Source organism: Odontesthes bonariensis, chromosome 20, assembly GCF_027942865.1.
Source record: "Odontesthes bonariensis isolate fOdoBon6 chromosome 20, fOdoBon6.hap1, whole genome shotgun sequence".
Classification (NCBI taxonomy): Eukaryota; Metazoa; Chordata; class Actinopteri; order Atheriniformes; family Atherinopsidae; genus Odontesthes; species Odontesthes bonariensis.
The window spans coordinates 5,908,712-5,935,950 of NC_134525.1; the positions used below are offsets into that span (position 1 = coordinate 5,908,712).

General features: G+C 41.9%; 2 protein-coding genes across 4 annotated transcripts in view; one reads left to right on the plus strand and one right to left on the minus strand.

Moving 5' to 3' along the window:
* The window catches only part of drosha (drosha ribonuclease III), a 108,228-nt gene extending 106,378 nt beyond the window's left edge, over nucleotides 1–1,850 (plus strand). For all 3 annotated transcript variants that reach the window (XM_075452367.1, XM_075452369.1, XM_075452368.1), the window contains one exon: nucleotides 1,310–1,850. In XM_075452367.1, coding sequence (XP_075308482.1) covers nucleotides 1,310–1,440 — 131 coding nt within the window. In that variant the 3' untranslated portion in view covers nucleotides 1,441–1,850. The remainder of the gene's footprint in view (nucleotides 1–1,309) is intronic.
* Nucleotides 1,851–2,365: 515 nt separating this feature from the next.
* LOC142369819 (cadherin-6-like) overlaps nucleotides 2,366–27,239 on the minus strand; it is a 61,620-nt gene continuing 36,746 nt past the window's right edge. The window contains exons 5-12 of the mRNA XM_075452219.1: nucleotides 25,121–25,288; nucleotides 22,961–23,148; nucleotides 17,458–17,711; nucleotides 9,591–9,727; nucleotides 8,893–9,014; nucleotides 7,732–7,849; nucleotides 7,403–7,654; nucleotides 2,366–5,612 (exon numbers count right to left, since the gene is read on the minus strand). Of these exons, the coding sequence (XP_075308334.1) occupies nucleotides 5,110–5,612; nucleotides 7,403–7,654; nucleotides 7,732–7,849; nucleotides 8,893–9,014; nucleotides 9,591–9,727; nucleotides 17,458–17,711; nucleotides 22,961–23,148; nucleotides 25,121–25,288 (1,742 nt within the window). The 3' untranslated portion in view covers nucleotides 2,366–5,109. The remainder of the gene's footprint in view (nucleotides 5,613–7,402; nucleotides 7,655–7,731; nucleotides 7,850–8,892; nucleotides 9,015–9,590; nucleotides 9,728–17,457; nucleotides 17,712–22,960; nucleotides 23,149–25,120; nucleotides 25,289–27,239) is intronic.

Sequence of the window (27,239 nt, forward strand, 5' to 3'; positions counted from 1 at the left end):
GGAGATGGGCATCTAGGGCAGTGAGGTCCATCTCATTGGCCAAATGTAGCATTCACATGCAGAGTGCATGGCGAATATAATAGCCAGCCCCGATCGATATGTTTTGATCTATTCGATATGTTGTTTTTGTTTGTGTTTCAGTCAACTGATGAGTTCAAAAGATTCTATTTTCCTCAGCTTGTGGCTCTGATTAGACAGAAGAGGCTGCTTTAAGATGCCAGCTGTCGCCTTGCTGAAGCTTTGGCATTCATTTTTCCGTGTTATCTGACATTATTAGAACCTTTCTTAAAAAGCCACTGAACCGTGTGGAAATTGCCAAGCTGAAAAAGTAGCTGTAACCCATGCCGTTTTGCCTCTGTTCATTAAAAGTTGACATTTTAGAGATGCAGGGCTTTCACAGGACAGCGAGGCAGAGTGGAAGTCACTTCACCTGCTTGACCGTGACTTTTTTTCTTCTGTCGTATTCATCAGCATTTTTTAATCTTGTTCTGATTATTATTATAGCTGCAGTTAGCCTTTTGGCGCGTCCTCTAAAGTTTGCCTCCCACGGGTTTCACAGCACCTAATGAGAGCAGGACTTTCGTGGAAGTTTTACAAACTTTCCGTGCGGTTCAGATTGCCTTTCTGTGCTCGGTAGAATCCTAACCTGTAGAGTTGTTATGGCTCCCACTCGCTATTTTCACTCGGGCTCATAATGTGTTTCATCAGATTTGGAAATGGCTCCAGCCAAGTTGGCAGTGAGCTGAAAACCCAAGTGGAGTTTTTCCTCTTTGGAAACTAACGGCCAAAGCTGCGGTCATCATTTACTGCATGGAAACCAAGTAGTAGCATTTGTCAGCTTTGGAAGAGGTGTAAAAATGAGCCCTTTTTTTTTTTTTTGTGCAAACAAATGAAAAAGTTAACAAACGAAGCTGCCAGTTCTTCATTTGTTTTGTCTGCTGACACACAACATCTTCCAGATCTCATTTAGAAGTGCTCGCTTGTAATTATGCTATCAGATCTCATATTCAATGTGTTGAAACCAAACAAAGCCTGTCTAATGTCTTGTTACTTCTTCATTATTAATGAATTAGCGACATGTGGGCAATTTAATCACAATACAGTCTTTAATGTTTTCCCTCATTTGACCGAACTGACAGCATGACACTAGCTTTGAAAACTACGATGAGTAGAATTTGAGCCCTAAATTGCCGTCCTCGCCCTGTTGGAAACTGACCTTGTCTCATCATACCCCTGCCTCTGTGTTCTCTCTTTATCTGTTCCTCTTGGTCGGCTTCTCTGTTTCCCACCCTGCCTCTCCCTGTACCAGATAACTTCCCACAGATGGCTCATCAGAAGCGCTTCATCGAGCGGAAATACAGACAGGAGCTGAAGGAGATGAGACGCGAGCGGGAGCGGCAGGAGAAAGAGACCGACGAGGCGGAGGAATGCAGAAAGTGACAGCCCCTTGTTTTTGGGAGGGAGAGCCAAACGGCACCCGGGTCCACACTGAGGAGCGAAAGTTTCAGCTGGTCAGACAAAAGATGTGTAACTGATGAGCATAGATCAGTTTCAGGTGAGGGTTGATAAGAAATATTTAGAGGTGTGGACAGACAACAGTTATAGTTGAGGCTGTCTGTTTTATACTGTCGCCCTGTCAGGGGTGGCCTTATGTTGTCCTATTTGTTGCCCAACCATTAAACATATATTAATAATGACTACAATTTTAATGCAAAACAACAGCAGGACCTCAGTGTAACTGAAACATGCATATAAATCCGAATGAAGGCACATTTTTTTTAGAATTCAATATGAAGTGTCGAATAAACCCTCAGAGCTAAAGTTGTAAATAAAGTTTAATTCTGCTCCAATCGCTGGAAAATCAGATTGTTTTTGCTTTCTTTGTAATCCTCATCCGTTCCTAAACCACTTAAAAGGGTTGACTCAATTATACTCCGTCACCATCTGCCACACATCTGCCACTCATCCTCTAATAATCAAAATGTGACTTTTTTTTTTGCTCCCTGTTCCATTCTTTTTTAACCTCTCTCTAAATCCGACTGACTGTCTAACAGATCTTAATTATAGATTGTCTAATTAACAATTTCCTCAGCTCAGTAGCCTCTGGATTCAGCTATTTAACAGCTGCCGACATATTAATAACTATCTGTCGTGGAGTTGAGTCTTTTATAGTGAGATTTATTGTCGATAACATATACATACCTGTGAGGGTGTTAAGAGTGTAGCTTGCTAGCCTGTGGCTGCTGTCATATTTCAGACAAGTTTTCTTTCATAAGTAGAAGGGGGGAAAAAAGAAAAAGGAGTAGTTCAGCAGAGCTACCACGTGTAATTCTGGAAGAAAACCTCACAAAGAAAGTCGAGAGGGTGATTTTAAACATATTTAATTGTGTCATATAAATATTCAGTACAAAATATCACGGTTTACAAAGCAGATTGATGAACGGCCGATGATGTAGGGCCCCCTTACACTACCACAATCCCTCAGATTGTTCTACACTGACAAAACTCAACTGCTCAATCACATTGCCACCAACATAGTATAGCGTAGTAGAAGGCGAGCCCCCGCGGCCCACCGTGTCTACACATCAACAACCACAGATCTACTGTATCTGGAGATATGGGGCTTCACTGCCTCTGTCTAGTTTCCTCAATGCACAAGAAAAAAAACCCAGACATGGTGCTTTACCATGAGCGTGGCGTCGGTGCTCCGAGGCAGTTTCGCTCCATAGGAAACCGCAAGCACGTCTTCGTGATGGCATTATGCTGACACCCCGTGAAAAGTTGAAAAAATATGAAAGAAAAGAAGAAAAAACAAACAAAAAAAAAGCCGTCATGTTGATTTCCATTTGAGACCTCACATTGTACCTTCAGGCGGGTAAGTGGTTTTCTTTACAGTGAAGGTTCTTTAGACCCATTAAATGCTCATCATAGCGACACTGCAGCTGTCTGAAATAGCCACTCACACAAAGGGAGCTCCAGCAACAAGCTAATAAACAAAACAGGGGCACAGAGAAAAGAACACACGTATACAACAGTTGCACACAAAGAGTTTAGCAACCGTTGTTTCATCATTCAGCTTGTTTAATGGCCTGCACCGTTGCTGATGGAGAGAAAAACGTAACACTGCGGCAATTATGCCATTGTGTTGTGATATCACTGCATGAAATGTCTGACAAATGTCAGCCTCTTTACAGGTTGGCCTTTCGTTAAAGCGGGGACAGAGCATGTTCAAGCTGACATGTTTTTTTCAGTTCAACCTCCTATTTTGCTCATAGTTACGAGGTCTTACAGTAATTTACCAACACTGCTGCTTAAGGATCTTTTTTTTTTTTTTTTTGCTTTTTGCTTGTTTTCTATTCTAAAATCACCTCTAAAACGAAACCCTTGTGCATTCTCGTCAATGTTCTAACCCAGAAGGACACCCTTCTGGGTTTAAAAGCCTAATTCTGCTCTGCTCAAAGGTCGGGTGCCCCTTGATAAGCATCTTTATGGAAGAGGCCGGCGGCCCCCACAGGAAGTGAGCCGGGTGGGTAAAGCCCGAGCCCTCGGCCCACCTTCAGGACGACATACAGTACATGGAACGGGACGCTCTTTCAAGGAAAATACTGGTGTTCTTTGCTTTTTGGCACATTTCTGTTGCAGCACTGCTACTTCTATGATACATTCCACTGAGCAGGTCAGAGCCCCTCTCAGGACACACTGTAGATTTCCTCCTTAAAGTATGGAAAAACAACATGTCTTAATTGCTTTTTATTGTGCCGTCAGCCGTGTGGTATATTTATGATCTGACTTTTTTTTTTTCCTTGTGAGAAGAGTCAGACCCCAAAGTCCAGAACATCCAGACGGTCTGCAGTAAGTAGATTGTGTAAATTTGCTTTCTTCTAAAATAAGGCAACTCCTTTGAATCATTACTGTGTTTTGTCACATAATGGTGGAAAACTTTACAAATGGCCGAAATTTAAAAGTGGAAATAAGTCACAATTTTTGCTTGGAACATTAATTCAAATGTTAATTTTCCTTCTTCGCTTGAATAAAAAGATCAAATGAACCATTTAGAGGAAGAAAATAAAATTTTAACAATGAATTTTAATGGTTTTTACCCACTTGAATGTCGAATCCAACCTTCTTTGATTGCTAAGAGTAAATGTGGCTTAGTGAAGTGAGCAAAAAAGTCCAGCGAGACCAGTATTTTCCTTATTGGGTCTGAATTTTCACTGTAGCATAGAAATGAACACATTATTCTGTGCGCTGAATTTTTTTCAGCCACCTGAAAAAGTGGCTCGGACAACATTCACCTCAATAAGGAAATATTTGGTATTTCAGCTCACCTCACAGCGAAAGCCCAAAAGCTGTGTGGAGATGAAAATCTCATACTGTAAAAATGACAAACTGCTGTGTTTGCAGGCGTGTGTTGCGGCCGTAAATCCCACGCTCCTTTTCCACGGCTTTATGTCAGCTTTTACGAACATGTGCAACTTTACAACAGCTGTCACACTCGACACAAAAGGTCTCTCACGCGTCCGATCGGGACAAGATTTTGTTTTTTTTCACGATGCTCGAACTGAACTGTGGACGAGTTGACGTGAGGCAGCCATTGCTGAAGAAGGGGATTATTTGGAGGGTAAAAAAAAAATCCCTAAAAGAAAAAAAGAAAACAACTGTACAGCGAATTGTATCATATTACCGTACATACACAAGCTAAGATAGAACTCACAATATGCAGCATGTTTTTGTCCCAGAAACACTGAAAAATACGTAGGCATATCTGTTGGTTTACAAAACTGCTTGCTGAGAGTCCATCACAGGCAGCTTTGGAGAAACAAACAAAAACATCATCAGTATAGATATTTTTGAGCCTCATGTACACCCCATATACACACACAGAAAAAGTCTTGACACAGTCTCTTAACTGTGTCCCTGCAATAATGCAACTAACACTGACTGGACACACAAAGCCTACGTCTGGTCACCGCAGGGACAACTGAGCGGTGAAGGAGCATAACCTGTGCTCTGTCTCTGTCCTCTGACGTCTCATCCACCAAAACTGCCTCAATGTTTAAGACGTGTTCAATTTCACATTTCTTCCCTCGTCTGTGTGCCAGGCTCTCGTTAGGAATCCCTGTCGCTGTCGTCTCCCCCGTACAGGTCTGCCAGTTTCTTAAACCGGGGTCCCCACTCGCTCAGATAGTTGTAGTCCTGGTCGCCCTCGGTGGTCGCCGACTCCAGCGAGCTGAGGGACTCGGCTACGGAGCCGTTGCCCTCGTAGGCGTAGGTGGCCAGGGAGTCGTAAGGCGGCGCTGTTGGGTCGCTGTCGTTATCCTGGAGCCTCTGGTTGATGAAGTCTCTCACGTCTCCATTATTGTCCCGAGTCGGGGGCAGCACAGGCCGTCGGACGGGGGGGTAGAAGGTCTCTGGGACTATGTCCCTCCGTTGTTTACTCTCCTCAATGGCCTCTGGGTTGCGCAGTGTGCCGATATCAAAGGCCTGAGTGTCCTCCTCTCCTCCCCCTTCATCATTGTAGCTGACAACGTTGTCTCTGACATCCTCTTTGGAGATGATCAGAGGCTCCTTCTTCCTCTGCCTCCTCAGGGCAGCAAACAGCACTACGATCACTGCAGGGAGAACAAAAACAAAGAGAACAAATAAGATAGTTTGCTGACTTTTTGCTGGTGTTTCTTTGCTCGCTCTCCTTGTTCTGAAGGCCAGCGACTGTCCAGGGGGAATAGCTGATGTTGCATGAGTGCTCACTGATGTTCTGGGACTTTGTCTGACTTTGTAGAACAGGCTCTGCCAACACAAGGCTGCATTATGCATTCCTGCATGCTCAGGGCCACCGCTGCTTAAGAACATGAAAGTTTAGGAACACAGAGGAATGCACTGTGTGCTACAAACGCTACTTCAGTACCATTAGGTAGCTGTATGACACTTGAGTGAATCATCACATGATCCTGACCTAGCTTCTCTGTGTTAAGTCAAGCGATTGATTAACTCGATTTCTATAAAGAACTCAAGTGGTGTTCATTTAAAGATTCATAATGTTATTTTTTTTTAGGGTCTATATATGCAGATGCTCTGAAGGTGCTGAGTTTATGTGATCCGTGATGGCGCTGAATAGAACTCTTGTCCATGTCACATGAGATTAAAACCTCCCGCAGCTGCAGTCGGGGCAGGTCAGATGACTCATTTGACCCTTTTTGGCTGCACCGGCTGGGAGCCACCCTCATGTGAACACACCTCTGCCTGGATTGGCTAAAAGCTTCTGAAACAAAATATGTGAGAAATGTTTTTATTTTCAGGTCCTCCATCTGTTATCTTTTATGGTTTGTACTCCCAGGGGGGGAAGTAATCTGATTTCCCTCTCTGATAGCTCATTTTCCTAGCAAACTGCGCAGCTTGTATTAAATCTGCAAAAACAGCAAATTGCTTTCCTTTCACCCTCCTTGCAGAGTGATTTGATAGTTTAGTCAGCCACAGCACAGCATTCGAATGCAACTTTTGTTTGAGGTGGGACAAACAAGCCACCATCAGGTAGGACTGTCACCTTTTTTTCAAAAAACTTCAAACATCACTAAGCGGATCCAAGAAAGAAAACGAGCGAGGAAAGCCGTCCTAAGATGGCAAATGTGACGCAAAAAAGTCTGAGAAGTCGGGTTTGAAATATATGAGGCTTAATTGTAAAGTAAAAAAAAACGTCAGCAGACGCACCAAATATAAATGAGCCAATGTCGGGTGTCCGTCCCAAGGTTAGAGTGTGTTCAAAGAACTGTGTATTTATTCCACATTCATTCAAACTTGATTTATTTTTAAAGAAAAAAGAAAAGTGACATTCTAGGAACAGATTATGTAAATGTGTTTCATAACATGAAAGAAATCATTTCAAATGAGATATTTCATGCAGTTCAGAACCAGTGATTTCTGTGGGAGAGAATCAATTTTTTTTTTAGGTATTTTAACTCTGGAGACCATATTATATGCCTCAGAACACACTGAAGATGCTTTCATTCTGCTGGTCCATTCTGGTTGAGGGGGGAGTTTTAGGTATTTACCAGAAATCTGACACATCTGAGGCTCTCAGTAACAATGTCAGTAAGTGTTTTTCTAAGACTACAAGGCAGTGATTTCTCTAAAGAAATGCTCCTTTCTCATTTCAAAGCTAAACTTTAGATTGTAATAAAGCACGGTGTTCTTTTCAGCCGTGCTGTGGATCTTTACAGTTCAAACTAAATTGCGATGACAGCTGTGGTCACTGGCAGAATAATCCACCCACTCGAAGAAAGGAATCGAATTAAGAAGAAATACTAAACTGCCTGTGTAACACCTGCCAGAGCTCGGGCTGCAGCGGTAACGAGCTCTGGAGTGTTACTTGTTAAACAAAACTCAAACTGAAAAGCGAAAAACTCACTGAGCAGAATGATGACACAGAGCAAAATGGCCACGAGGGCTCCGGTGCTGAGTCCTGCCCTCGCTGTGAGTGCCTCTGGGTTGCACAGCTTCATGTTGCCCTCGCGGTCGCAGGTGCACACTCTGATGGTCAGCGTGTTGGTGCTGCTCTGCATTGGGAACTCTCCATCGGAAATGACCACCGGAACGTGGTAGATGCTTTTCTGCAGACTGTTGTAGCTGTTCCTCCGTGTGAGGATCCAGGCAGTGTTGTCTGACAAACAGAATATAAAGTGGTGAGCTGGCTGAATATACTGTGAGATTAAAAGAATGACTCGGCTGTGAGTTTACCTTTGTTGTCGCGGACAGAGAAGTTGGCCTTTCCTGCGGCTTCCGGCGCCAGGCTGAAGATGAACCGGTGTCCTCCGAGAGGCTCGTCGGGATCTGTGGCGCTCACGGTTTGTATCCTCTGAAAATGAGGCAGAATGGTGAGGGACCCAACATTAAACTGGGGACGTATATTTGCACCACCAAAATTGTTTTACAGTGTATTCGCAACTATTCAACAAGTTTTCTCATCAACGTTTTCCAACTGCAAACTTGGTCCATTGATATGAAAGAGACTAAAATGTATTTTCTCTTTGCATCTTGTATCCAGTTATAAAAATCTGATTAAAAATAGCTTGTGTACAATTGCATGTTAGTGTTAACAGCTGCTGGGATAAATAACCTTGCTGTGTATCTAGATCAAAGATCTTTGGGGAGGAATAAAGATAAATGCTGAAGTGAAGCTCATAATGAACAAAGACTCGACAGTTTTCCTGATGGTAAATGAGATGCACATAAATATATATTTTTTTACATAAAAAAACACCTAGAACAGGTAGTATATGTTAAAATGACCACTTGACATCAGATTCATACTATCTATACAAAAACAATTTCACATTTCTCATCTTACAATGTTTCCGAATTAGGTCATTTTAGGAGTTTTAAAAATGTATATGAACATTACTTCAAGTTTACATTTTCTCCCCCTATGCATTTCTTTCAGTCATGTATTCTATACCCACTTAATCCTGTTCAGGGTCACGTGGGCTGGAGCTTATCCCAGCTGCCATTGGGCAAGAAGCAGGGTACACTGGACAGATCGCATGTCCAGTAATAAAGGCACAGTGTTACATAAGACACCGAAGCCTCAGCTTACATCTGTGTCAGAGCTTTGCGGGTTTGTAAACTTAGGAGAAATGGCAGAAATATCGCACATCTGGAAAGGCCGAGGCACATGTGAGAGTACTGCAACAATGCATCCATGTCATTGACTTTGTAGGAGGAGGAAACTGTTTTCCTGAACTTGAGATGTGGAATGCTGGTCCCCAGAAGCACACACGTGACGCACTTACAAATTGTGTCTGAGGTCTGCTAATTACATGCTGAGCTGGTAGCAGATACATAATCCAAACGGAGAAAGGTCCAGATGAAACCATGACGACGGCTTTGGTAATAACTAACCTGATTAGCTTTGGCGTTCTGACACACAAACGTCTCATAATTAGTGGCAAACGTCGGAGCGTTGTCGTTGACGTCCAGCACTCTGATGTACACAGGCACACGGCCGATCTGTCGCGGGTTGTCTAGAAACACAAAGGTAGACCCAGAGATGTCATACAACTGATTATTAGTTATAAGTGTAGCAGCTTTAAGCTGTTTCCAGGCAAACTAATTACATCTAAATCAATTATACATATGTTAGTGAAGAAAAAGAAAAAATACTAATCTCCACAACAACAAATCCGAATGTAGTTCTGCAGAAATATTTCACTGGCACTTTGTCAGATTAGTCTTTTTTTGTGTGTTTAGTGTTTTTAATCAAAACAACAAGCAAAACTTGAGTTTTTGCAGGAGCATCCAATTATTAACTGCAGGTAAAGTAAAAAACGGTTGGAAAAGAGAAACGTTTACTGAAATAAATGACTCACACTTGTGAAATGAAATTGGAAGAAAAAGTAAATCAATGCCAGGTTAATGGATCAATTTTCTGTTTTTTGGGGGGAATTTATATTGTACGAGTGCCGCTCAAGGTTAGAAGACAAACACCAGCTACCAGCCAACATTCCTGTCACCTCAGCAAATCCAATTTGGCTGACAGAATGAGAGGACACTGCATGTGAAGAGAAGTGTCTGCTGCCCGTCCTGCTGTCTGCACTTACTGAACTCCGTGGCGATGACAGAGATGTTGTGCCAGGCGTTCGCCTCTCTGTCCAGCTCCCTGAGGGTAAACACCGACCCATTGCCTGCATGGATGTTGAACACTCTGTCCATGTCTGTGCGCCGATCAATAGTGTACCTGCACGAAACACACAAAGGTATTGGCATCTAAACTTATGCACTTTGTGGAATGCTGTTGTGTTCCCTAGGCGACGCGTTCCAAGGCACGATCACTTTTAGAGCTTTTTCAGGTGAGAACGAGTGGAAACTGAAGCATTCACTGGTGAGTCTCAGTTGAATTGTCTGACAGTGTACTCAGTGTACTCTGACAGTGAACTCAAAGCAAGCCTTAGTAATCATGATGGATATGTGTGCACTCTGTACATTATTTCCTTTTTTTTAAATTGGATTTGTTCTTAGACATTATGAATGAAATAAGTCTCTGTACATTTCCACGATGACCTAAAGTGATCCAGGAATGGGGAGACAAAACAATTAGCCTGTGAAAGCAGGTGCAGATTCACACACACACACATTATTTGGCTAATCCAGAGAATATGACGAAGCATGTTGAACCTACTCATGTCCAATCATACTCGGTCGAGTGTGAGTCCAACCTATGAGGCTATAATTGCAAATGATACCCGGAAATTGAGGCTCAGTCTGACGGATTTCCTGGGGGAGCTCTGTTCCACTGAGCCCAGCGCTGATATGCTTGACGTGTGACTACCAATAAACACTTCATTTAACTTGAGATTCCTCCAGCTTGTTCTTGAGCTTCCATTGAAAGAATCGATCTAACAATTTCTTTGTTGTTTATTCCACACGCGTAGTGGTCTCCTGACAGGAGAAATCTTCTTGAAACTTGGCTTAACCTGCACAAATGGGCCGAACAACAGGGGTTAATTACAGCTTGTAAAAAGCTCTGTTTATATAAAATGAAAATAAAAATTCCTCTATTACCCTTGTTTTGGAAGTACAACCTCTCTTTCAACTCTAAGCTGTTACATGTCAGGACATAAAATATCATCTGATCCCGGGTCTTAAAATCAGGTAAATAGAACCTCAGAAGAACAACAAATGACTTATTACGCTGTGCCATGATCTATTTAACAAAAACTAGGCCAAAATGCAGAAGCAGTGTGTTAAAAACCAAGTCCACCCCCTGATCCAACAGTTTGTAGAACCTTTAGCAGCAGTAAGTTGAAGGAATGGTTTTCTGTATGACGTTATCAGTCTCTCTCCTGGTTGTGGAGGAATTTTGGCCCACTCTTCTTTCCAACGTGGCTTCAGTTCAATGAGGTTTGCAGCATTGGTTTATGCACAGCTCTCTTAAGGTCCCACCACAGCATTTCAGTCAGGCTGAGGTCTGGACTTTGACTGGACTTTTTCAGACATCCTGTTGTAGATTAGCTGCTGTTTCTGGGATCATTATCCTGTTGATGACCCAGTTTCCGCCCAGCTTTAGCTGTCGGACAGATGGCCTCACATTTGACTCTAGAATACTTTGATATACAGAGGAGTTCATGGTGGACTGCAAAGTTTCTAGTATGGCCCAGTATAAGGGCAAATTGAGTTTCAGACTATTGAGCACCCTGAGGTGGCTGGGTATCCACTACACAAACAGTATCCACTCCAGTGGGGTCACAAGCCAAGAGAAGCTAGTTGTTAGCCTCTCCAATGCTAATACACATCCAGGACAATAGACGATCCAATGAATTGTTGTGTTCGACGCTGTAAATACCGCCCAGGTAGAATGAATGCTCGTCTTTTCGAGTTACTAGTGTAGGCTTATCGTTGCTCAGATCAGTAGCTGGCTTTGGAATGGATGTGCAACAAATATCTAACCAGCGCCGGGTGGCCAATAGTCTGAATTTTGACCTTATACATAGCCTACGTCCTGTGGCTGCAGAAGCATTGCCTTAGCAGAACAAGCCAAAATCATCAACCGTGCTTTACAGTTGGTGTGAGGTGTTTGTGGTGGTGTGTTTGTTTTTTTGTCCAAATGTGCTGCTGTGCATTAAGACCAAACATCTCCACTTTGGTCTGGTCTGTCCAAAGGACATTGTTCCAGAAGTACTGTGGTTTGTAAAGATGCAAGTTTTTGTGGTTTCTCTGAGCATTGCACGGTCTGACCTCGGGGTGAACTTGATCGGACAACCACTTCTGGGATTGTTTTCCACTTGTGAATAATCTTTCTCTCTGTAGAATGATGGACTCCAAAAAGTTTGGAAATGGCATCATAACCCTTCCCAGATCGATGTGCGGCAACAACTGCTTCTCTAAGATCATCGTCATGCTGATGTCTTTCCTCCTTGGCATTGGGTTAACACACGCCTGAATGATCCAAAACAGCAAACTGACAACATCTTTATGCTTTTACAGAGGTGCTCACACTTACTGGTGATTAATCAATCAGTGCATTTGATTAACAGCATTTGGTTCTTTATTTCTATGCAGGCAGAAAGGGTGGGCTTAGTTTTCAGTAGATATTTATATTCGTTATGTTAAATAAATGTTGACACAGTATTACATGTCTTGTATTGTTGTTAATCTGAGGTTATATTCAAACAATTTTAAGATCTGAGGACAAGATGATATCTGATTCTTAAAATCAGGGTGTACTCTCTTTTTTTACCCAACTTTCATCAGGTCTTTCATATCAAAGAAAAACCTAAAATCATTAACTCAAAATGTAATCTAATTAGCTAAAATCATGGGAAACGGTATAGTTTGGTGATTTGTGCGAACTGAACCTTTAACACACAATGGCACAGTGTTTTTTGTCTAGAATAAACTAACCTGTTGTGATGAAAGCTTTTCCCCACACAAACACAGACAGAGGAGTCTACAGGTTATCCGCTCGTGTTGTTTTCTCTGCTTCCCAGACTACTGTGATGCATCAGTGTGATTAATGGAGTAGCGGGCATCAGGAGGACCGGCGTTAGAAACAGGAGACCCCCTAGGGGAGACTACGAATCGCTGCTCTCAATGCATCGTCGCTCTGCTCTCCTCTTTCCACAGATCTTCCCCCCTTCTCCTCCCTTCCCCCCTTCACCTTTCCCGGCCCCTCCCTGCTGATTCCCAACACAAACACACGCTCTCTTTGCTTCTTTTCCACTCCTTCCACCTCACTGTCCAGACAAGTAACTCTAACCTTGTTAAATCCGCGTCGGACCTGAGCTTTACTAATTGCTTTTCTATGATTCACAATGATTCAGCTGGCTGGGTGAAATGACTTCTTCTGATTAATGATACAGATAACAGCGTGGCTTGGTCTGACCGGGTATCCGAAGTGCTGCTCTAAGCAGACAGGCAGCTGGCTGGGAGGAAGGACACGGAGGGTCAGAGAAATGTTAGGCATCAACTGGAAGGTGCTGCTTCAGTGTGCGTCTACATTTCTGCCTGTTCTCTTGATCAATCAATAAACTGTCTAATGGTCTTCGTCTTTGTTTATGTCTCTCCTGTTTTCTGGTGAAAGTTACATCTTCGTTTGTCAGGTTTACTTACTGTATTGAGCCGATGGCCCAAACCCAAAGTCTAAATCCCTAAACCATCATAGGCTTCCAGGAATATCCTTGGACTTTTGAACCACCTGTCCTCTGTATCTGGGGTAAAATTATTGATATGCATGAGCATCTTCATAAAAGAACCCATGATAAATGGATTCTCTCCATGATGTTGTCTCTTGAACTGGGTCAATTTGCAAAGAGGAGCGTTTGGACCAAAACTAAAGAGAGAATAGGGTTGAGGTTTGAAAATACCAGAACTTTCCTTATACTTAGTCCCTGAGGTGGCTTTTAAACTCAGCATACCCACATGTTGCATCAGGTCTTAAAGGGTGTGAGATCATGGGGGCTTTAAATAATAGCACACGTAAGTTGGAAACTATTCACTGCCAGAAATCCACACATCCTTTATGAATCTCTATTGTGTTGGATTTATGTTGAATTACTCTTTGTGGCATTCATACATTTGTAACTAATTCCCAAAACTAAGGAAAGCCTTGAATCCAAACCGACTGACTGGATATAGAAACATCCGTCCAAACTCGCAGTTGGTAACAACAACCTTCTGAAGGATTTCTTTCACACAATCCACACATGGTTTGTATTCTTTTTTGTGGGGTCAATTCAGCCATGTTTAAATGTCCCTAATTTCATATTAAACTCTGGGCAAGCTGTGCAGGAAAGTCTGTAAACGTGCAAACTTGCAGAGAGGAAAAAGATTAATCCTTCCTCTTGTTCTATATATTGAGGGTATATTTCTCCCATAAACGCACTCCAACACCAATGAACACCTGGAAGGGCGTTTGTTGGGTTCAGTAACTTGTTCGAGGACACTTCGACATGTGGGCAGGGAAAAACGGGGATCGAAGATCTGTCTACACGTTGAGCCACTGCCACCCGTAACGCCATCCCTTCCTCGGTATTTCTCAGGTTTCATTAGCCCCTTACACACTGAGGAATAACCCGCGTTTAATTCGCGAATTTAGCGTGTCCGCTGTTCCTTTCAAACTGACGACCCGGGCTGGTGTGTCAACTCTACTCGCCATTCGACCCGCGTCGGACCCTAGTCTTTTTGCCGAGCCGAGTTTGGTGTGAAATCGACGCGGGTCGGACGTGGGCGTGACGTGACGTGAGGAGTTTAAAAGACAGAATGGACAGCTGATTCAGAACAACAGCGACAGGTGAGGACAAGTTTTACTCTGTTTTACTTCAAGTTCGAGACATTTTTTAAGATGGCCAACTGGGGAGACAAGGAGGTCCGCGACAAGTCCTCAAGGTGTCCCGCCATCGTTTGTTTGAAAAATTTGATGCAGACAGGTGTATTTAACCCTACCTCCGACGCATGGCTTGTGCCTACGTCATTGTACACGCCCAGCATTTTATGTGTTTCGTGTGACGCTCTGCCACGAGGCAACGCCCCCTGAACTCGGCTTCAGGCGACACGGGTCACCAACACGCCAAGCGTTCACATTGCTCTACGCGGGACGAAGTGGCAATTTGGACCCGCTAAGGTAGCGGGTCTCAGTGTGAAAGGGGCTGATGTTTGTCCCTTCAATCTGCGTGAATTCCCTATTGTTAGTTTAGCTTTTTTTTTAGTTTTTTTACTCTTAATCTTGGTCCTTTTTGGGTTTTTTTTTGTTTACCTTAGTGCCTTTCATTAGTTGAGATTAAATCTATGCTAAAATTGGCCAGTGTTATCTGCTTAATATAAAGGACCCTCTTTGTTTCGGAATTAAAACCTTCAAAGCTTGGTCATGAACTTCTTAAAATAGTTTCCTAAATCAAAAGATGAAGTTAATAAATGGCTTTTTTTCCCCCACTTTAAACTCAAACTCATTTAATAAAAAATAATAATAATAAAAAAAAACAGCAGTAACTGATCAGAAAGAAGAGAAGAAGTCTGATAAAATGACTTCAACAATAATTATTTTGTTGTAGAGGAGCAACTATCAGTACTGCTTTTTTTAATACACGAAGCAGCCTCTAACTATACAGCGGTGTATATTTGGTGAAATGATCTCTTATGTGGATATAAAAACTGAGCATATTTAGCCCAGTTCATGTTTTAACTGCTCGAGAGCTTTAGATTTTATGAGCAGAAGATCTTCATTGGCCGCTGTCATCTGATTTTAAATGATCAAATTTCCATTTCACAGAGCTTTCACGTAGCATAGTCAGAACTTTCAATGGAGAAATGCTCTCTACATCTGGATACTGTTCATGTTATAGAAGCATAAACATAATTCATGAGTTTCAGGATGACAGACTGTTATATTGTTGTCATCAGCTACCGCAGATCCTTGTGTTCCTGCACATCTTCATGTCTGTACACTGTACACACAGCATTTTGTTGCATGCAGACATGCCTGCTTATTTAATAATTTGCGCACGCACTCGCGCCTGCACGTGCACGTGTCTGCGTATGTTATGGTGAGCTAATAAAGATAACCGTCTCAGAGACTTCCTCATGCCAGCCAGCCTCCAGGCTTCCCGGCCCTCCCTCCTTCGCGCCGCAGCTTTAAATGCCACAGGGAAGCTACCTTCTTGATGATGGGCGATAAAAGAGAATGATATCATATTTGACACCAGCAATAAAGTGGTGGAACTTCAACCTTGAGAGCCAGCTCCCTTAGTGCGTCGTAAAAATGAAAAAGTCTGAGACAGAGTCGAGGCGCAGCCTCACACCTCTCCGCCATCATTCCCATTTATTACAGCACTTGCATAATTTTGAGTGAGTCTTCATGAACTAAGTTGGGCAAGTGAACTTTTGGCTCATTTCAGTACTGAGGAGTATTCTATGTGTTTAACAATACATAGAGTCTCTGTGCCAAGGCCTCAGTATTTCATCACTGTTTCTACCATGAGGGAGATTTGACAAAGCTCCATCATGACTTTAAACCGCATCTCACATTGAAATTGATAGTTGAAAAAAGTCACTTTAAAGGATATTTATAGAAATGAAATCAAAGCTTCAGCTTGTATGTTTTCCTTGAGTTTTCAGTGCACCCTTTCTTCTTTTTGTGGGATATTTTCATGCTCTGGAAAATGTTGGCCAGTCAGCCTGGGGTTTAGAATATCTTAAATCAACATGTAAACCTTGACAGTTAAATTCTCACGATGAATTCCACTGTATAAAGCTTGGAACAATTGAAAATTGTTTTATCTTGCTTCTCCAGCCTATGGAGAACCTGTCTGATGGATGGCTCAAGAACGCATGAACATCAAACTTCTGATCTGCTCTGAGGTTCTTTGGAAAACTCATCCTTGCACACAAGTGTTACGGCAGTAGCAGCAATCTAATTTTACACCGATGTATGCAGCTCCCTCCATCATATTGTCCTGGAAGGCAGTTTATTCTTGCAGCACGCAGCTTGTAGGCTCTTACAGAAGACATTTCATATGAAACTGCATCTTTGCATTTGCCTCTTTTTAAAGAAGCAGGAGGGGGAGAGACGCTTTGTCACAAGACCACAATGCGACTTTATGTCTTAACTTACTTTGGAACTGTTTTCCATTCCTTTCTCACTTTAGGCACCAAAAGTTCTTGGTTAGGGTTTAGGGTACAAAATGTTCTCATTAGTTTAGTTTAGGCATCTTTTCGACTTCGGAAAGATGAGGCAAAGGCCGTGGTTTGGCTTGGAATACCCTGCTTAACATTGAGCATTACCATCGGGTAATGATGCAAATATCCACAGATTTTTGCACTGAGAGCAGATGTAAAAGGGTTTCCTGTAACGAATTTTTTTGCCTGCACGGGTCCTGCCAAACAGCAGAAAGTGACGCCACCGGAGTCAGAACACGCTCGTTTATTTGGAACCGAAAACTAAGCTGTGATGCAACCACAGGGAAATACAGTTTCATTAAATGAATCAACTTTACTGAGTCTCTCTTCAAACCTTCTAAAAGAACAAATCACTGGGAGCTAAAATTCCTTTTTAAGATTTTTAGTCCAATGCAAAAAGCTCAGGTTACCTTTTTCAGGGCTTAAAAAGGTAGGCTGCAAACAATAAGTTTAAATTGAGATATTTTGGGGGCTTTGTTTAACAGTCAGAAAAGGGGGACAGATTGTGTTTCGTATATTTGCAACAGTGTTTCATGTGCACAAAGTCATGTAAGACTGTCTTTAAGATATATTATATTTTCCATTTACAGCCCCTCCTGGACTCTTTGCTCAGTCATAATCATCCCTGACATGTTTGCAGAGTCTGTCATTTAGTTTAAGGATTTTGAATATTTTTCTTATGAGTGCAGACAGTCATAAAGTTCTATTTGTGTTCACAGGCGATTAAATTTAAATCAGCAAGTATTAATTAAAACCGACTAATGCAAACATAAAGCTCACTGTGGCGCGATTTAGTACCTGACCAGACTGTGTTTGTCGTCGGGATCGGACGCGCTGACTGAGCCGATGAGCGTGTTCCTGGCAGCGTCCTCTTTGACCTCCATGACATAGCTGGCCCGCTCAAACACCGGCGGCTCGTCCACGTCCTCCACTATGATCTTGATGGTGGCCTCGTCCCTGAAGGGGCCCATGGAGTAGAAGCGAGGGTTGATGTGGGCGTTTTCCACCTGAACGCGCAGACTGTACTGACGCTTCTTCTCGTAGTCCAGAGGCTGCCAAACAGAGAGCGAGAGGAGGCATGAGGGAGCACCTTAACAAACTGTAGCTTTACATATTCCTTTGTCATCCTGAATTAAAAGCAAAGCTCCACCATGACTCACGGATCATCTTTTGTCCATTAATATTTGACTTTAAACTCTCATTTGTATGAGGCAGCACGTTCTGCTGTTGATTTTGGAAAACTAATCCGAGCATCCTGACACATTTCATTTCAGGTCAGATTGTTGGTTTTTTTTTTTATTATTCATTAAACTGACAGTGTCTTCCAGATCATCTAATTAGTGTATGTAAGGGTCTTTGTGTCTTCCTCAAGGATACTAACAAGACTGCTGATGGACACACACAGGCGGCTGCAGCCAGCAGAAGTCACTCTTATGGCCATTCCACTAACTGCTGCTGAATAATGTGACTGATGTGGCATTTCAGTGGGAAACCAACATGACAGTAACAAGGCTGCCTTAATTTACAAAGCCTGGATTCATGTTAGAATTTTAAATCTGGGAAATCTGATTAGTGTTCCCTGTTTGTATAACACAGAAATGAAAACAACTTTTTCAGCCAACTTCTGAGATGCTTTTCAGCTCGATTTCCTGATCCTTGGCACGCTGCGGCGCTGAAACAATCAATCAAAGTCGTGTTTTGATCTTCACTGGGCGACATCTGTTCCTTTTGGTGTATTTTTATTTATTTATTTTTTTAAATGAAAAGATCAGTATGTAAGATTACTATTGTCACGGTGGATGGCAACACTTTGGAGCTGTGTTCCATTTGACTTAAATGATAAAATATGAAATGAATTGCAAAGGGAACATCTGCTTTTCTGATTTGGAAGGAGAGATTAATGTGTCACATGGTAATGAGGATTTTTTTGAGGAAGATCAAAAGAAACTAAAATGAACCAGTAAATACTGGCACCTCTTAATTGTAAGCTTCAATGTCTCAAATTATCTTAAAAACATAATGAAAATGAATCAACTTTATACCACAAAAACATCACAAGTTACTGAACAACAAGGAGAGATGCAAATATGGCACAACAAAGGTGTCCTTCCGCATTTTATTCCCTGGAATTAAAGGCTCAAAATAATCCAATAAATGGCAATTTGTGGAGATTTCGGGTTGAAGAAATTGCCTTTTATAAAATTATCATTATCATTTAAAAAAAAGTATACAGACATCTAACAGAAGAACATTCGAAAATGTATGAACTTGCAGCCATTTCTTTTTATCACTTTTGTTTTCATAAATTAAACATCGTGATGGGTGTAGAGATTATTTTCTAAGATTCTGAATCCATCAACCGAGAAAATAATCAGCAAAACAATAATCATGAGTTATGGCCTGACATATAATGATAACAATAATGAGCTCCACCTTCATTAATTACAACAGCAAGTCATTTCTTCAAGACATTATTACAAGCGTAACTCAATAGAAATCTAACACTGTACGAGTCACAGCAGGCAGATTTCTGAACAGGAGAGTTGTTTCAATACTTCAGTAAAGCCTCTGAAAGCTTTTTGCACCACCAATAAAGATTTCATATCACAAAACCGACCTGACAGATGCTGCAGAGGACTTTCACTGTCCACTGAATGATGCTGCCGGACACTGTATGTACAAACTATCGAATGGGCCCTTGCACTAATTAATATATAAACATATTGCTCATAGTTCAGAGAACACGATGACTCAAAGATCCTGTCATTCCCGTGAACTTTTGCTGAGAGCGAGGACAATGTTGAAATCTCCTGCTTCTCATGTCATTTCTCTTGCCTTAATGTGTGGAATAATTAGGCGTGACTCAGTCAACATTTCATATGCGCACAAGGACGTGTATAATTGGATCTTAATGGTGAAGCAGGGCTTCGAAACCTGGAACACAATGTGAGCTGACAATCACAAAAACAGATCACTGCTACAGTAAATAATAATGAGCTACAAACCAGAAGAGGCATATAGCGGAGCAGAGTACAAAGGTAACACATTATTTTCATTATGCTCTGCTTATTCTGCTCAAACGAACAAGCTGTCTCTGCCCGTCACTAACGTTCGGTACCAGAAGCCTCAACAACAGCCTTTCACTGCTTCGTGGAATAATCTAGAAGCTTTTTTGAGATTGCAGGAATCCTTTCTGCAGTGGCAGTTTTAAAGTTTAAGACTGTCCATCTTTTCCTTTTCAACCGTCCTTTTGTGTGGTTGATCATTCGCACCGGCTCGTTGGTCTCCTGAAAGACCTACTGCTCAATCCTGACAACGCATTTCTTCATCATTACTTTGAAATTCAGCGACTCTTTTGCTTTAGAGGCACCAAAACATCCCCACAGCATGACACAACCTCCGCCGCGTTTTATTCATCGACTCAAAAGTGCTCCTTTTTGTTCATAGAACTATGACTATGACAGTTTACCCGTTTGCTCCTCGGCCTCCACGCCACATTTGCTTCAGTGTGCAGCTAACAGTGTTGTGCAGGCTGAAAGCACAACTGCAGATTTCTTCACTTTGCGATCCTAAATCAATCATTTTGTGTCTGTTTTTACACTAACTGAAAGTTTTTTTTTATCCTATTGCTTGGTAATTGGACATTTTATGGAGAAAAAAAAAATCAGATTCAATAAACTTATATTTGCATTTATTTCTGAATCTACAATTTGCATGTGACAATTATTAGAGCATGCAAGATATTTTCCTTAGCTATAAAATACTTTCATTTGACTTGTTTGTTCACTTTAAAAGGATTTTATTTTCTATGTATGGTACCCTCTCATCCTGCATACACTATCTATCCTACAATTGATGTACTATGCATGAATATATGTAGCCAGATTCTTGTATACTTTTTTCTATTGTTAGGGTTATGCTTTTGATTCCTTTCTGAACTTTTTGTTTCTGAAGTTAGTCAAGGTATCCCCTATTGATTGAAAATAATTGGGGAGTGGTGCATTTTAATGAATGCGCACGCAGCGCAAAGCAGAAGCAGCTGGATCAGAGCGAGGTACCTCGCAGGCTGCCCATATGAAAGGATGTCGGGTCCGTGATCACTAAAAGAAAAACATTGAGAGCTTAAAAAGAATTCCGATGGAACGAGCTGTTTTCTGAAACTATGATTCCCAGCATATTATGAGTGATTGATTTTCCTCGTTAGGTGTTAAGGCAGAGAGCGACGGCACGTCCACTGGAGGAATATGTCGCTTTGAAGGACCCATGCAACCAGTGACAGGCGACAAGCCCATTTAATTAGTAGGTTCAGAATTAGGGCACACTCTCTCACCACATACACACTGTGCTCACACACCACATCCACTACAGCACTGCCTCTGCTACAAAAGGCAATTATGTCATCCTCCACTTAATGATGGCATGATGGAAGAGATCGATCGAAGGCTGCAGAGAAGGCCCTTGATAAGGTATCTGCCAGATGCTGTTGAATACATCAAACACACCACAGCTGAATGCTGCAATCCATATCGAGCATCAATATTTCTGCTTTTGTCTCAGCTGAGAGACGGAATGAATCCTATTCAACACAAATGTTCCCGAAGTGAGCAAGTGTACACTAAAATCGAATAACTCTACTGTCCATCTTCTGATTGCTACGGTTCCTTTAATTTATTTTGTAAATCTGGAGCATTTTGGTGTGTTGTTCAACCTTTTTTGGTTACAATGCAGGGAGGCAGGTTTGGCCTCAGAGTGGGAACCTTTAACAGCCAAAGAGAGGAAAACCCAAACAGAGACTGTTATTCATAAGAATTTAGCTAATTAAAACTAAATTTGAAATCCTTATTTTGTCATCGATAGATGTTTTTAAATATGAGGACACTAGCACAATTTTTAGCAGGGCCACCAACAGCTATATCTTGCTTTAAGTCCTTGAAGTACTTTGTGTCAGATCTTGATGGGGATTAGGTAACTACGAACACTCACATATACACACAGTTTACTTAACATCTGTTCTGAGCGGAGCTTTTGATTCTTGCATAATGCTGGATGCTTAAATGGGTAATAATGCACTATATTGTACAGCTTTTTTTTTATTTTACAGAAGTCAAATACTCGAGATTGGATGTATGTAATGAATGTAACACCCACATTTGAAGACTTTTAAACTTTTTCCTTTAAGTTGGAGTTGATGTCTATACAGTGTATATAAGCTTTTTTTTTTCTTGAAAAATGACTGCTGATATTGTTTTTGACATAGCAGATTAGACAACAAAACTCCTGCAACAAGCCAGAAAAAATATGCATAAAATCACGCTGTGAACATCAGGATTCTACATGATCAAAAACGGACTGTCCTTGTAACACAAGGCCCATGCTTTCTTACCTGATGTGGAGCAGCTTTATACTCGACTTTCATCTGGTTTTGCTACAACAAACACATGCAGTTGGTGCTTATGTCTCATTTGCATCAGCCTTACGGTTTCTAAACAATCACTTTGATTTTAATGTGAAGCATTTAGAGGATACACTTCCAATGGGCAGCCCCAGCTGTCCTTGCTCATTTTATATTTTTCATTTAAATGTTCCAGAGTAATGAAAGACGACGCAACCAAACTGAGCTGCTCGCTGCAGTAAATGCTTGTAAACTGCAGAAAAGTACTCAATAAAGTACTTAGTAAAACAACACAACCTTTGACTGTGCTCAGCTGCTCTGTAAACTGAAAAAGAGATGTTTAGGCGTTATTGCCACACTAATGGAATACACTTGCGGATAAAGGAAGTAAACGAGAACTGAAATCTTGTGGATCAAAAGTTTAATATCCTGTCTGTGTTTGCTCATGAGTTCTGGGGTCCTTACAGGAGAAGACTTACTCTTGTGTACACAAGATGCGCTCAGCCACAGTCTTGCACACAGCGCGAGTAAAGCGCAGGTTGTTATTCAGCTTGTGTAGCTGAAAATTGATTTGTAGATAAAATGTACAGTAAATGATTGTTTTGTGAAAAATATGCAGTAGATGTTAGTGTTTGCTGTTTTTTTTTTTTTAAATCCTGATTTTGTTTGCAGGGTTTCTTCAGAAGGCCTGAGACCAATATACACCGACATCAGTTGGAAGGACAAACTCAGGGCCCAAAAAAAGAGTTCTAGTGATTAAAATCAAAGCAACATTTTCAATCTACAATTTCACACATTTAGTCAGAAAATCAAACAATTTGCGAAAATGGAAGGTGAAAAAGGGAAAGAAATTTTTACATATGATCTCATACAACTTTCACAAAAGAAGATCAACACAAAGCTCCTGACCTTCCTCAGCACAATGACACCCTCCTGTGTGCTCCTGTTGGTGGTGATGTCAAACATCCCGGGGCCATCGCTACCGATGACCCTGTAGTCCATCTCAGCGTTCTGGCCGATGTCGGCGTCCATGGCCCGGATGAGTCCCACTGCAGACCCCAGCTCGCTGGACTCGGGCACTCTGAACTCGTACAGGGCTGCAGACAAAGAATTGTAGCTTTGGGATTTGGTGTTGCCGTGAAGAGAGTTGATCAGTCAGGGCAAGATTGTCAAGATGTTCAAGGAGGAAAAAAAAAAGCAAAAAGCTGGAAAAAGAAAAGCTCAGGTGTGAGCACGTCAGAGATTGTGTGTGTGTGCCGGGCCATGACAACCAAGGTCACATCCTTGATGTTTCCTTTCATGTCAAGCTTCCATTTTTATCTCACAAAGGCTCATTCAACTGGTAAATCGTTGCTTCTTCTAATATCTTCTAAATTAAATGAGAACACACTACACTGACCAAATATGTCAAAACACAGGCCTAAAAAGAATAAGGAACCACAAGTCCAGTGAATTTTCTTATGGCCTTGTTAGTGTAAAAAGAAGCAGCATAAGTGAGTGAGTCAGAGAGCAAGAATACAAGAAAGCAGGTCACGATGAGTCCGAGCCGCTCAGAGCAGAGGAGAGGGAGGACGGGTGTGTGGAAAGGAGTGTTATATTCAATGCTGCCACATTTGTAGATCAGCTGTGAAGCAGATATCTCATCTGCGGTAAAACATATTTCATTCCCAAATCACACATTCGGCCTTTCACACAAGTCGCTACAAGCCATATTGACTCACCACTTCAAGTTTAGGCTGCAACATAAATTCTGGGCCAATTTGCTCAACATAAATTGATAGCCTCTTCTTGGTCTTTTTTTTTTCGTACTCTGTAAGATGATTTCCTGGTTTGAGGGGGATGAATTGATGGCCGCCTGTCGGCGGGAGCTGCATCTCATATGCTTAAATAAATAGCTGGACCGCAGGAGAGAGGGTGTGATATACACACAGCCTGCGGAGACAAACAGCACTGACACACTAATAAAACATGCTGACAGTGTTTTGGCAACGCCTGAGTCGGCAGGTCCGTGTGACTCTGACACTTGCCTCCAAACACACACACACGTCCTCACACACTGAAAGGAATGCGCCGTATGAAGGTTTCCCTTAGGCTAACAGGTATTTAGCATTGGGTGGAAAAGAAGAGGCATCACTCTGGCAGACAACAATGATATCGCTTCCTGACATTCTATCTCCTCTGGGTGTCCCATTACAATATCTCTTCCTCTTTTTGCCCTCTTTCTGTGCCCCGCCCCCCCCTTTCCTCTACCACAAGCTGCCTTTCTGTCCTCACTCTTCCTCTGTCTCCCTTTCTCTTCCCCTCCTGTCACCTCCTCCATCCCTGCCGTATCCATCTCACTCCCTCCTCTCACTGTTCATTCACTGACGGAGGAGCTGAGATGACAGCATCTGCCACCACCACTGCCCAAGCTGGCAGGAGTGATAAATGGGGGGAGGTGGTGGTGGTGGTGGGGATCTTTGCAGCCACGTGTTTGCTTTGCGTCTCCCCATCGTACAGTTGGTGCTCGCTGTTAATGAGGAGAAACCCAACAGCAATCTGTCAGTCAGATCTGGCCGCCATCACCAGATGCATAACAGGCAAAGAAAGCGAGAGAGTGTGAGACTTAAAGAGAGTAGGCATGGTGTAAAAAGAGAGATTGATGACTTAAAGAGGAATGCACCAAGGGACAGTTCAAGCACTAAATTGAGAACACTGGTTTTATAGAGTAAAAAGCAGCAGAGAAAGACTTAAGAGCAGCAGATAGACAAAGAGAGGACGAGTAGGAGAGATAAAAACCCAGTGAATGTTCTCTCTTCATTTAATAGGGATTACAGGGCTGATCTGATGCACTTTGCAGGACCCTTTGCTCTGTCATATGGCTCTATATTTAATTATTCGCTGCCTTAAAGAGGCCCGCCTTAGTCGCACAAAACCCTGAGCTCCCTGCAATAATCCAAATTCATTTTGAAACTGACACCAGATGGGGGCCGCCTGCCTGGCACCGGATCACACTGACAAGTGGTTTTCATGAGCGGAGGACTGGTCGCTCTGCGTGTGCATGTGAGAGTCCAGAAGGGCTGTACTCACTCTTGGTGAAGCGTGGTGGGTTGTCGTTCACGTCGGAGAGGGTGATGCTGACCGTTGTGGTTCCTGAGAGCCCGCCCATCTGTCCCGCCATGTCTTTAGCCTGGATCACAACCTGGTAGTTCTCTTTGACTTCCCTGTCCATGCCAGGCAGGGCTGTTTTGATCAGGCCTGAGCAAAAAAAAAAAAAAAAAAAAAAAAAACCACAGATTTACAAAAAAATACATTTGTTTTATCAAATTTATCCGGACAGAAAGCAGGTAATCTTTAGATCTGTAAGTCTAGTTATTTTCTTTTTTATCAAATTAAAATCAATCCAGTTTTTATTCAGGGCAAAATCACTGCAACACCACAAAAAAATCTGGATGAAAACCAGAATTACAATTAAAAATGCTCAAAAATCTGTAGAGGTGGACCACTTATATGTTTATTCACAATCAGCAGCTCATTCTGATTTTCCCATTTTCCTCTTCAAAACTGAAAGCATTTTCTGAGAGTACTCTGTGCCTTCGTTCAACCTTCAGCTGTGGTCACTACTCACTTTAACAGCCTGTATAGCTGACTTTTGGTTGTGTGGGAACATAAAATCTGAATAAACACCCATTTTTTTTAGTCTTGTGAAAATCTGCAAAAAATTATAAGTCAGCAGCATTTTTTCATTGGTTACCTAAATATATGACTAAGTTCTTAAAGTCACACTGGCATAGTGGGTAGTGCTGAATAATAGCATAACACATTGTCTCATTAGTATATAATGTGCTTGTATGCAGAGACATTGCTTTCCATAGACATTCTCACAAATGGAGGCAATGACACTGTGTGAAAAACACTAAAATATTATCATGATTAAAATGTTCAATTGTTTGGTGAAAGAGAAAGTGCTGTGCATACAAACAGTTTCTCACTGGTCCTGACTGCAGACCATTGTGTGGGGTAACTAAGAGCTCTCAGACCAGCCTCAATGAACTACAGGCAAAAGAGCTGTTACGTTTTCTTTGAACTTCAAACATTCACTGGATTCTGGAAAAATGTGAATGTCAGTGCCTCGTTTTAAAAAAAATAAACTACAGTATTCAAGTTCCTTAGACCACAGGCTGGGTACAGACAGATGCATCAGACCGTTGGAAGTAGTGAGCCTTGTGATCCAGCAGTGGGCACAGTTGTATCAGCTTGACCTGTTTGCCCTGATAACTTAAAAATATGAATTATGCTGATGTTATGTTTGCTACTTTGCCATCAAAATGAAGTAAACCAGTGAGTGAAGCCACCTTTGGAGGAAAGTCGCGATCCGAATAATCTGAGAAGCAGTCTTTTCCCGTTTGTTTTTCCATCACCGCAAACAGTGGGATGGCCTGAAGGGTAGCTGCTCGCTGAAGCATAGCGGAGTTGGTCAAATTTCTATCAGAGCCCAATATCACCACTGTCTGTTTTCAAGAACAGACATTTACTAAACTCGGCGCAGCAACCAGAAATACACGCATGCCTTCGCTTAATCTTACAGATCCCCCCCAACTGTCTTGACAGCGATAATGAACAGTGAAATTAGGTGTTAAAACAGGAATCATTCATTTTCAAGCAGTCAGTTTGTGATCTTGAGAAACTGAAACTTGTTTTCTCATGACAGCAGGTTATTGTACGTCTTGATCTTGAGACAAACAAAAGGGCTGATTTCTCAACGAGATAAATGAACTTGTTATCATGCAAAAACCAGCTTTGTTATCTTGAGATAAAAGAATAATGAATTCATGACCCAAGGGTCCTATAAAAGTAATTGTGGACAAGCCTTGGTTTCCCGATAGTTTGAGGGAATTCAGCTTTTTATGCATCGGTTTTCTAACCATGGATATGTAAAGCAAAAACAGACCTCCTGTTCTGACAACTTTACTGGAAATACACCTCTCAGAAAATCAATTTACCATAAAAATAACAAACTGCCTCCACAGGTGGAAGCAGCTTGGCATGTTTCTGAATAAAAATAGTACTGTTCTGTGTAGAAACGGTCTGTATGAGCTGAGTTGTATTTATATAAAGTCCTTTTTTATACTTGTGCATCTACAGGCCAGATGATTAAACCACCAGAAACCATTTTGTTACAGAAAGGTCAGCGCTTGGGTTCGGTATG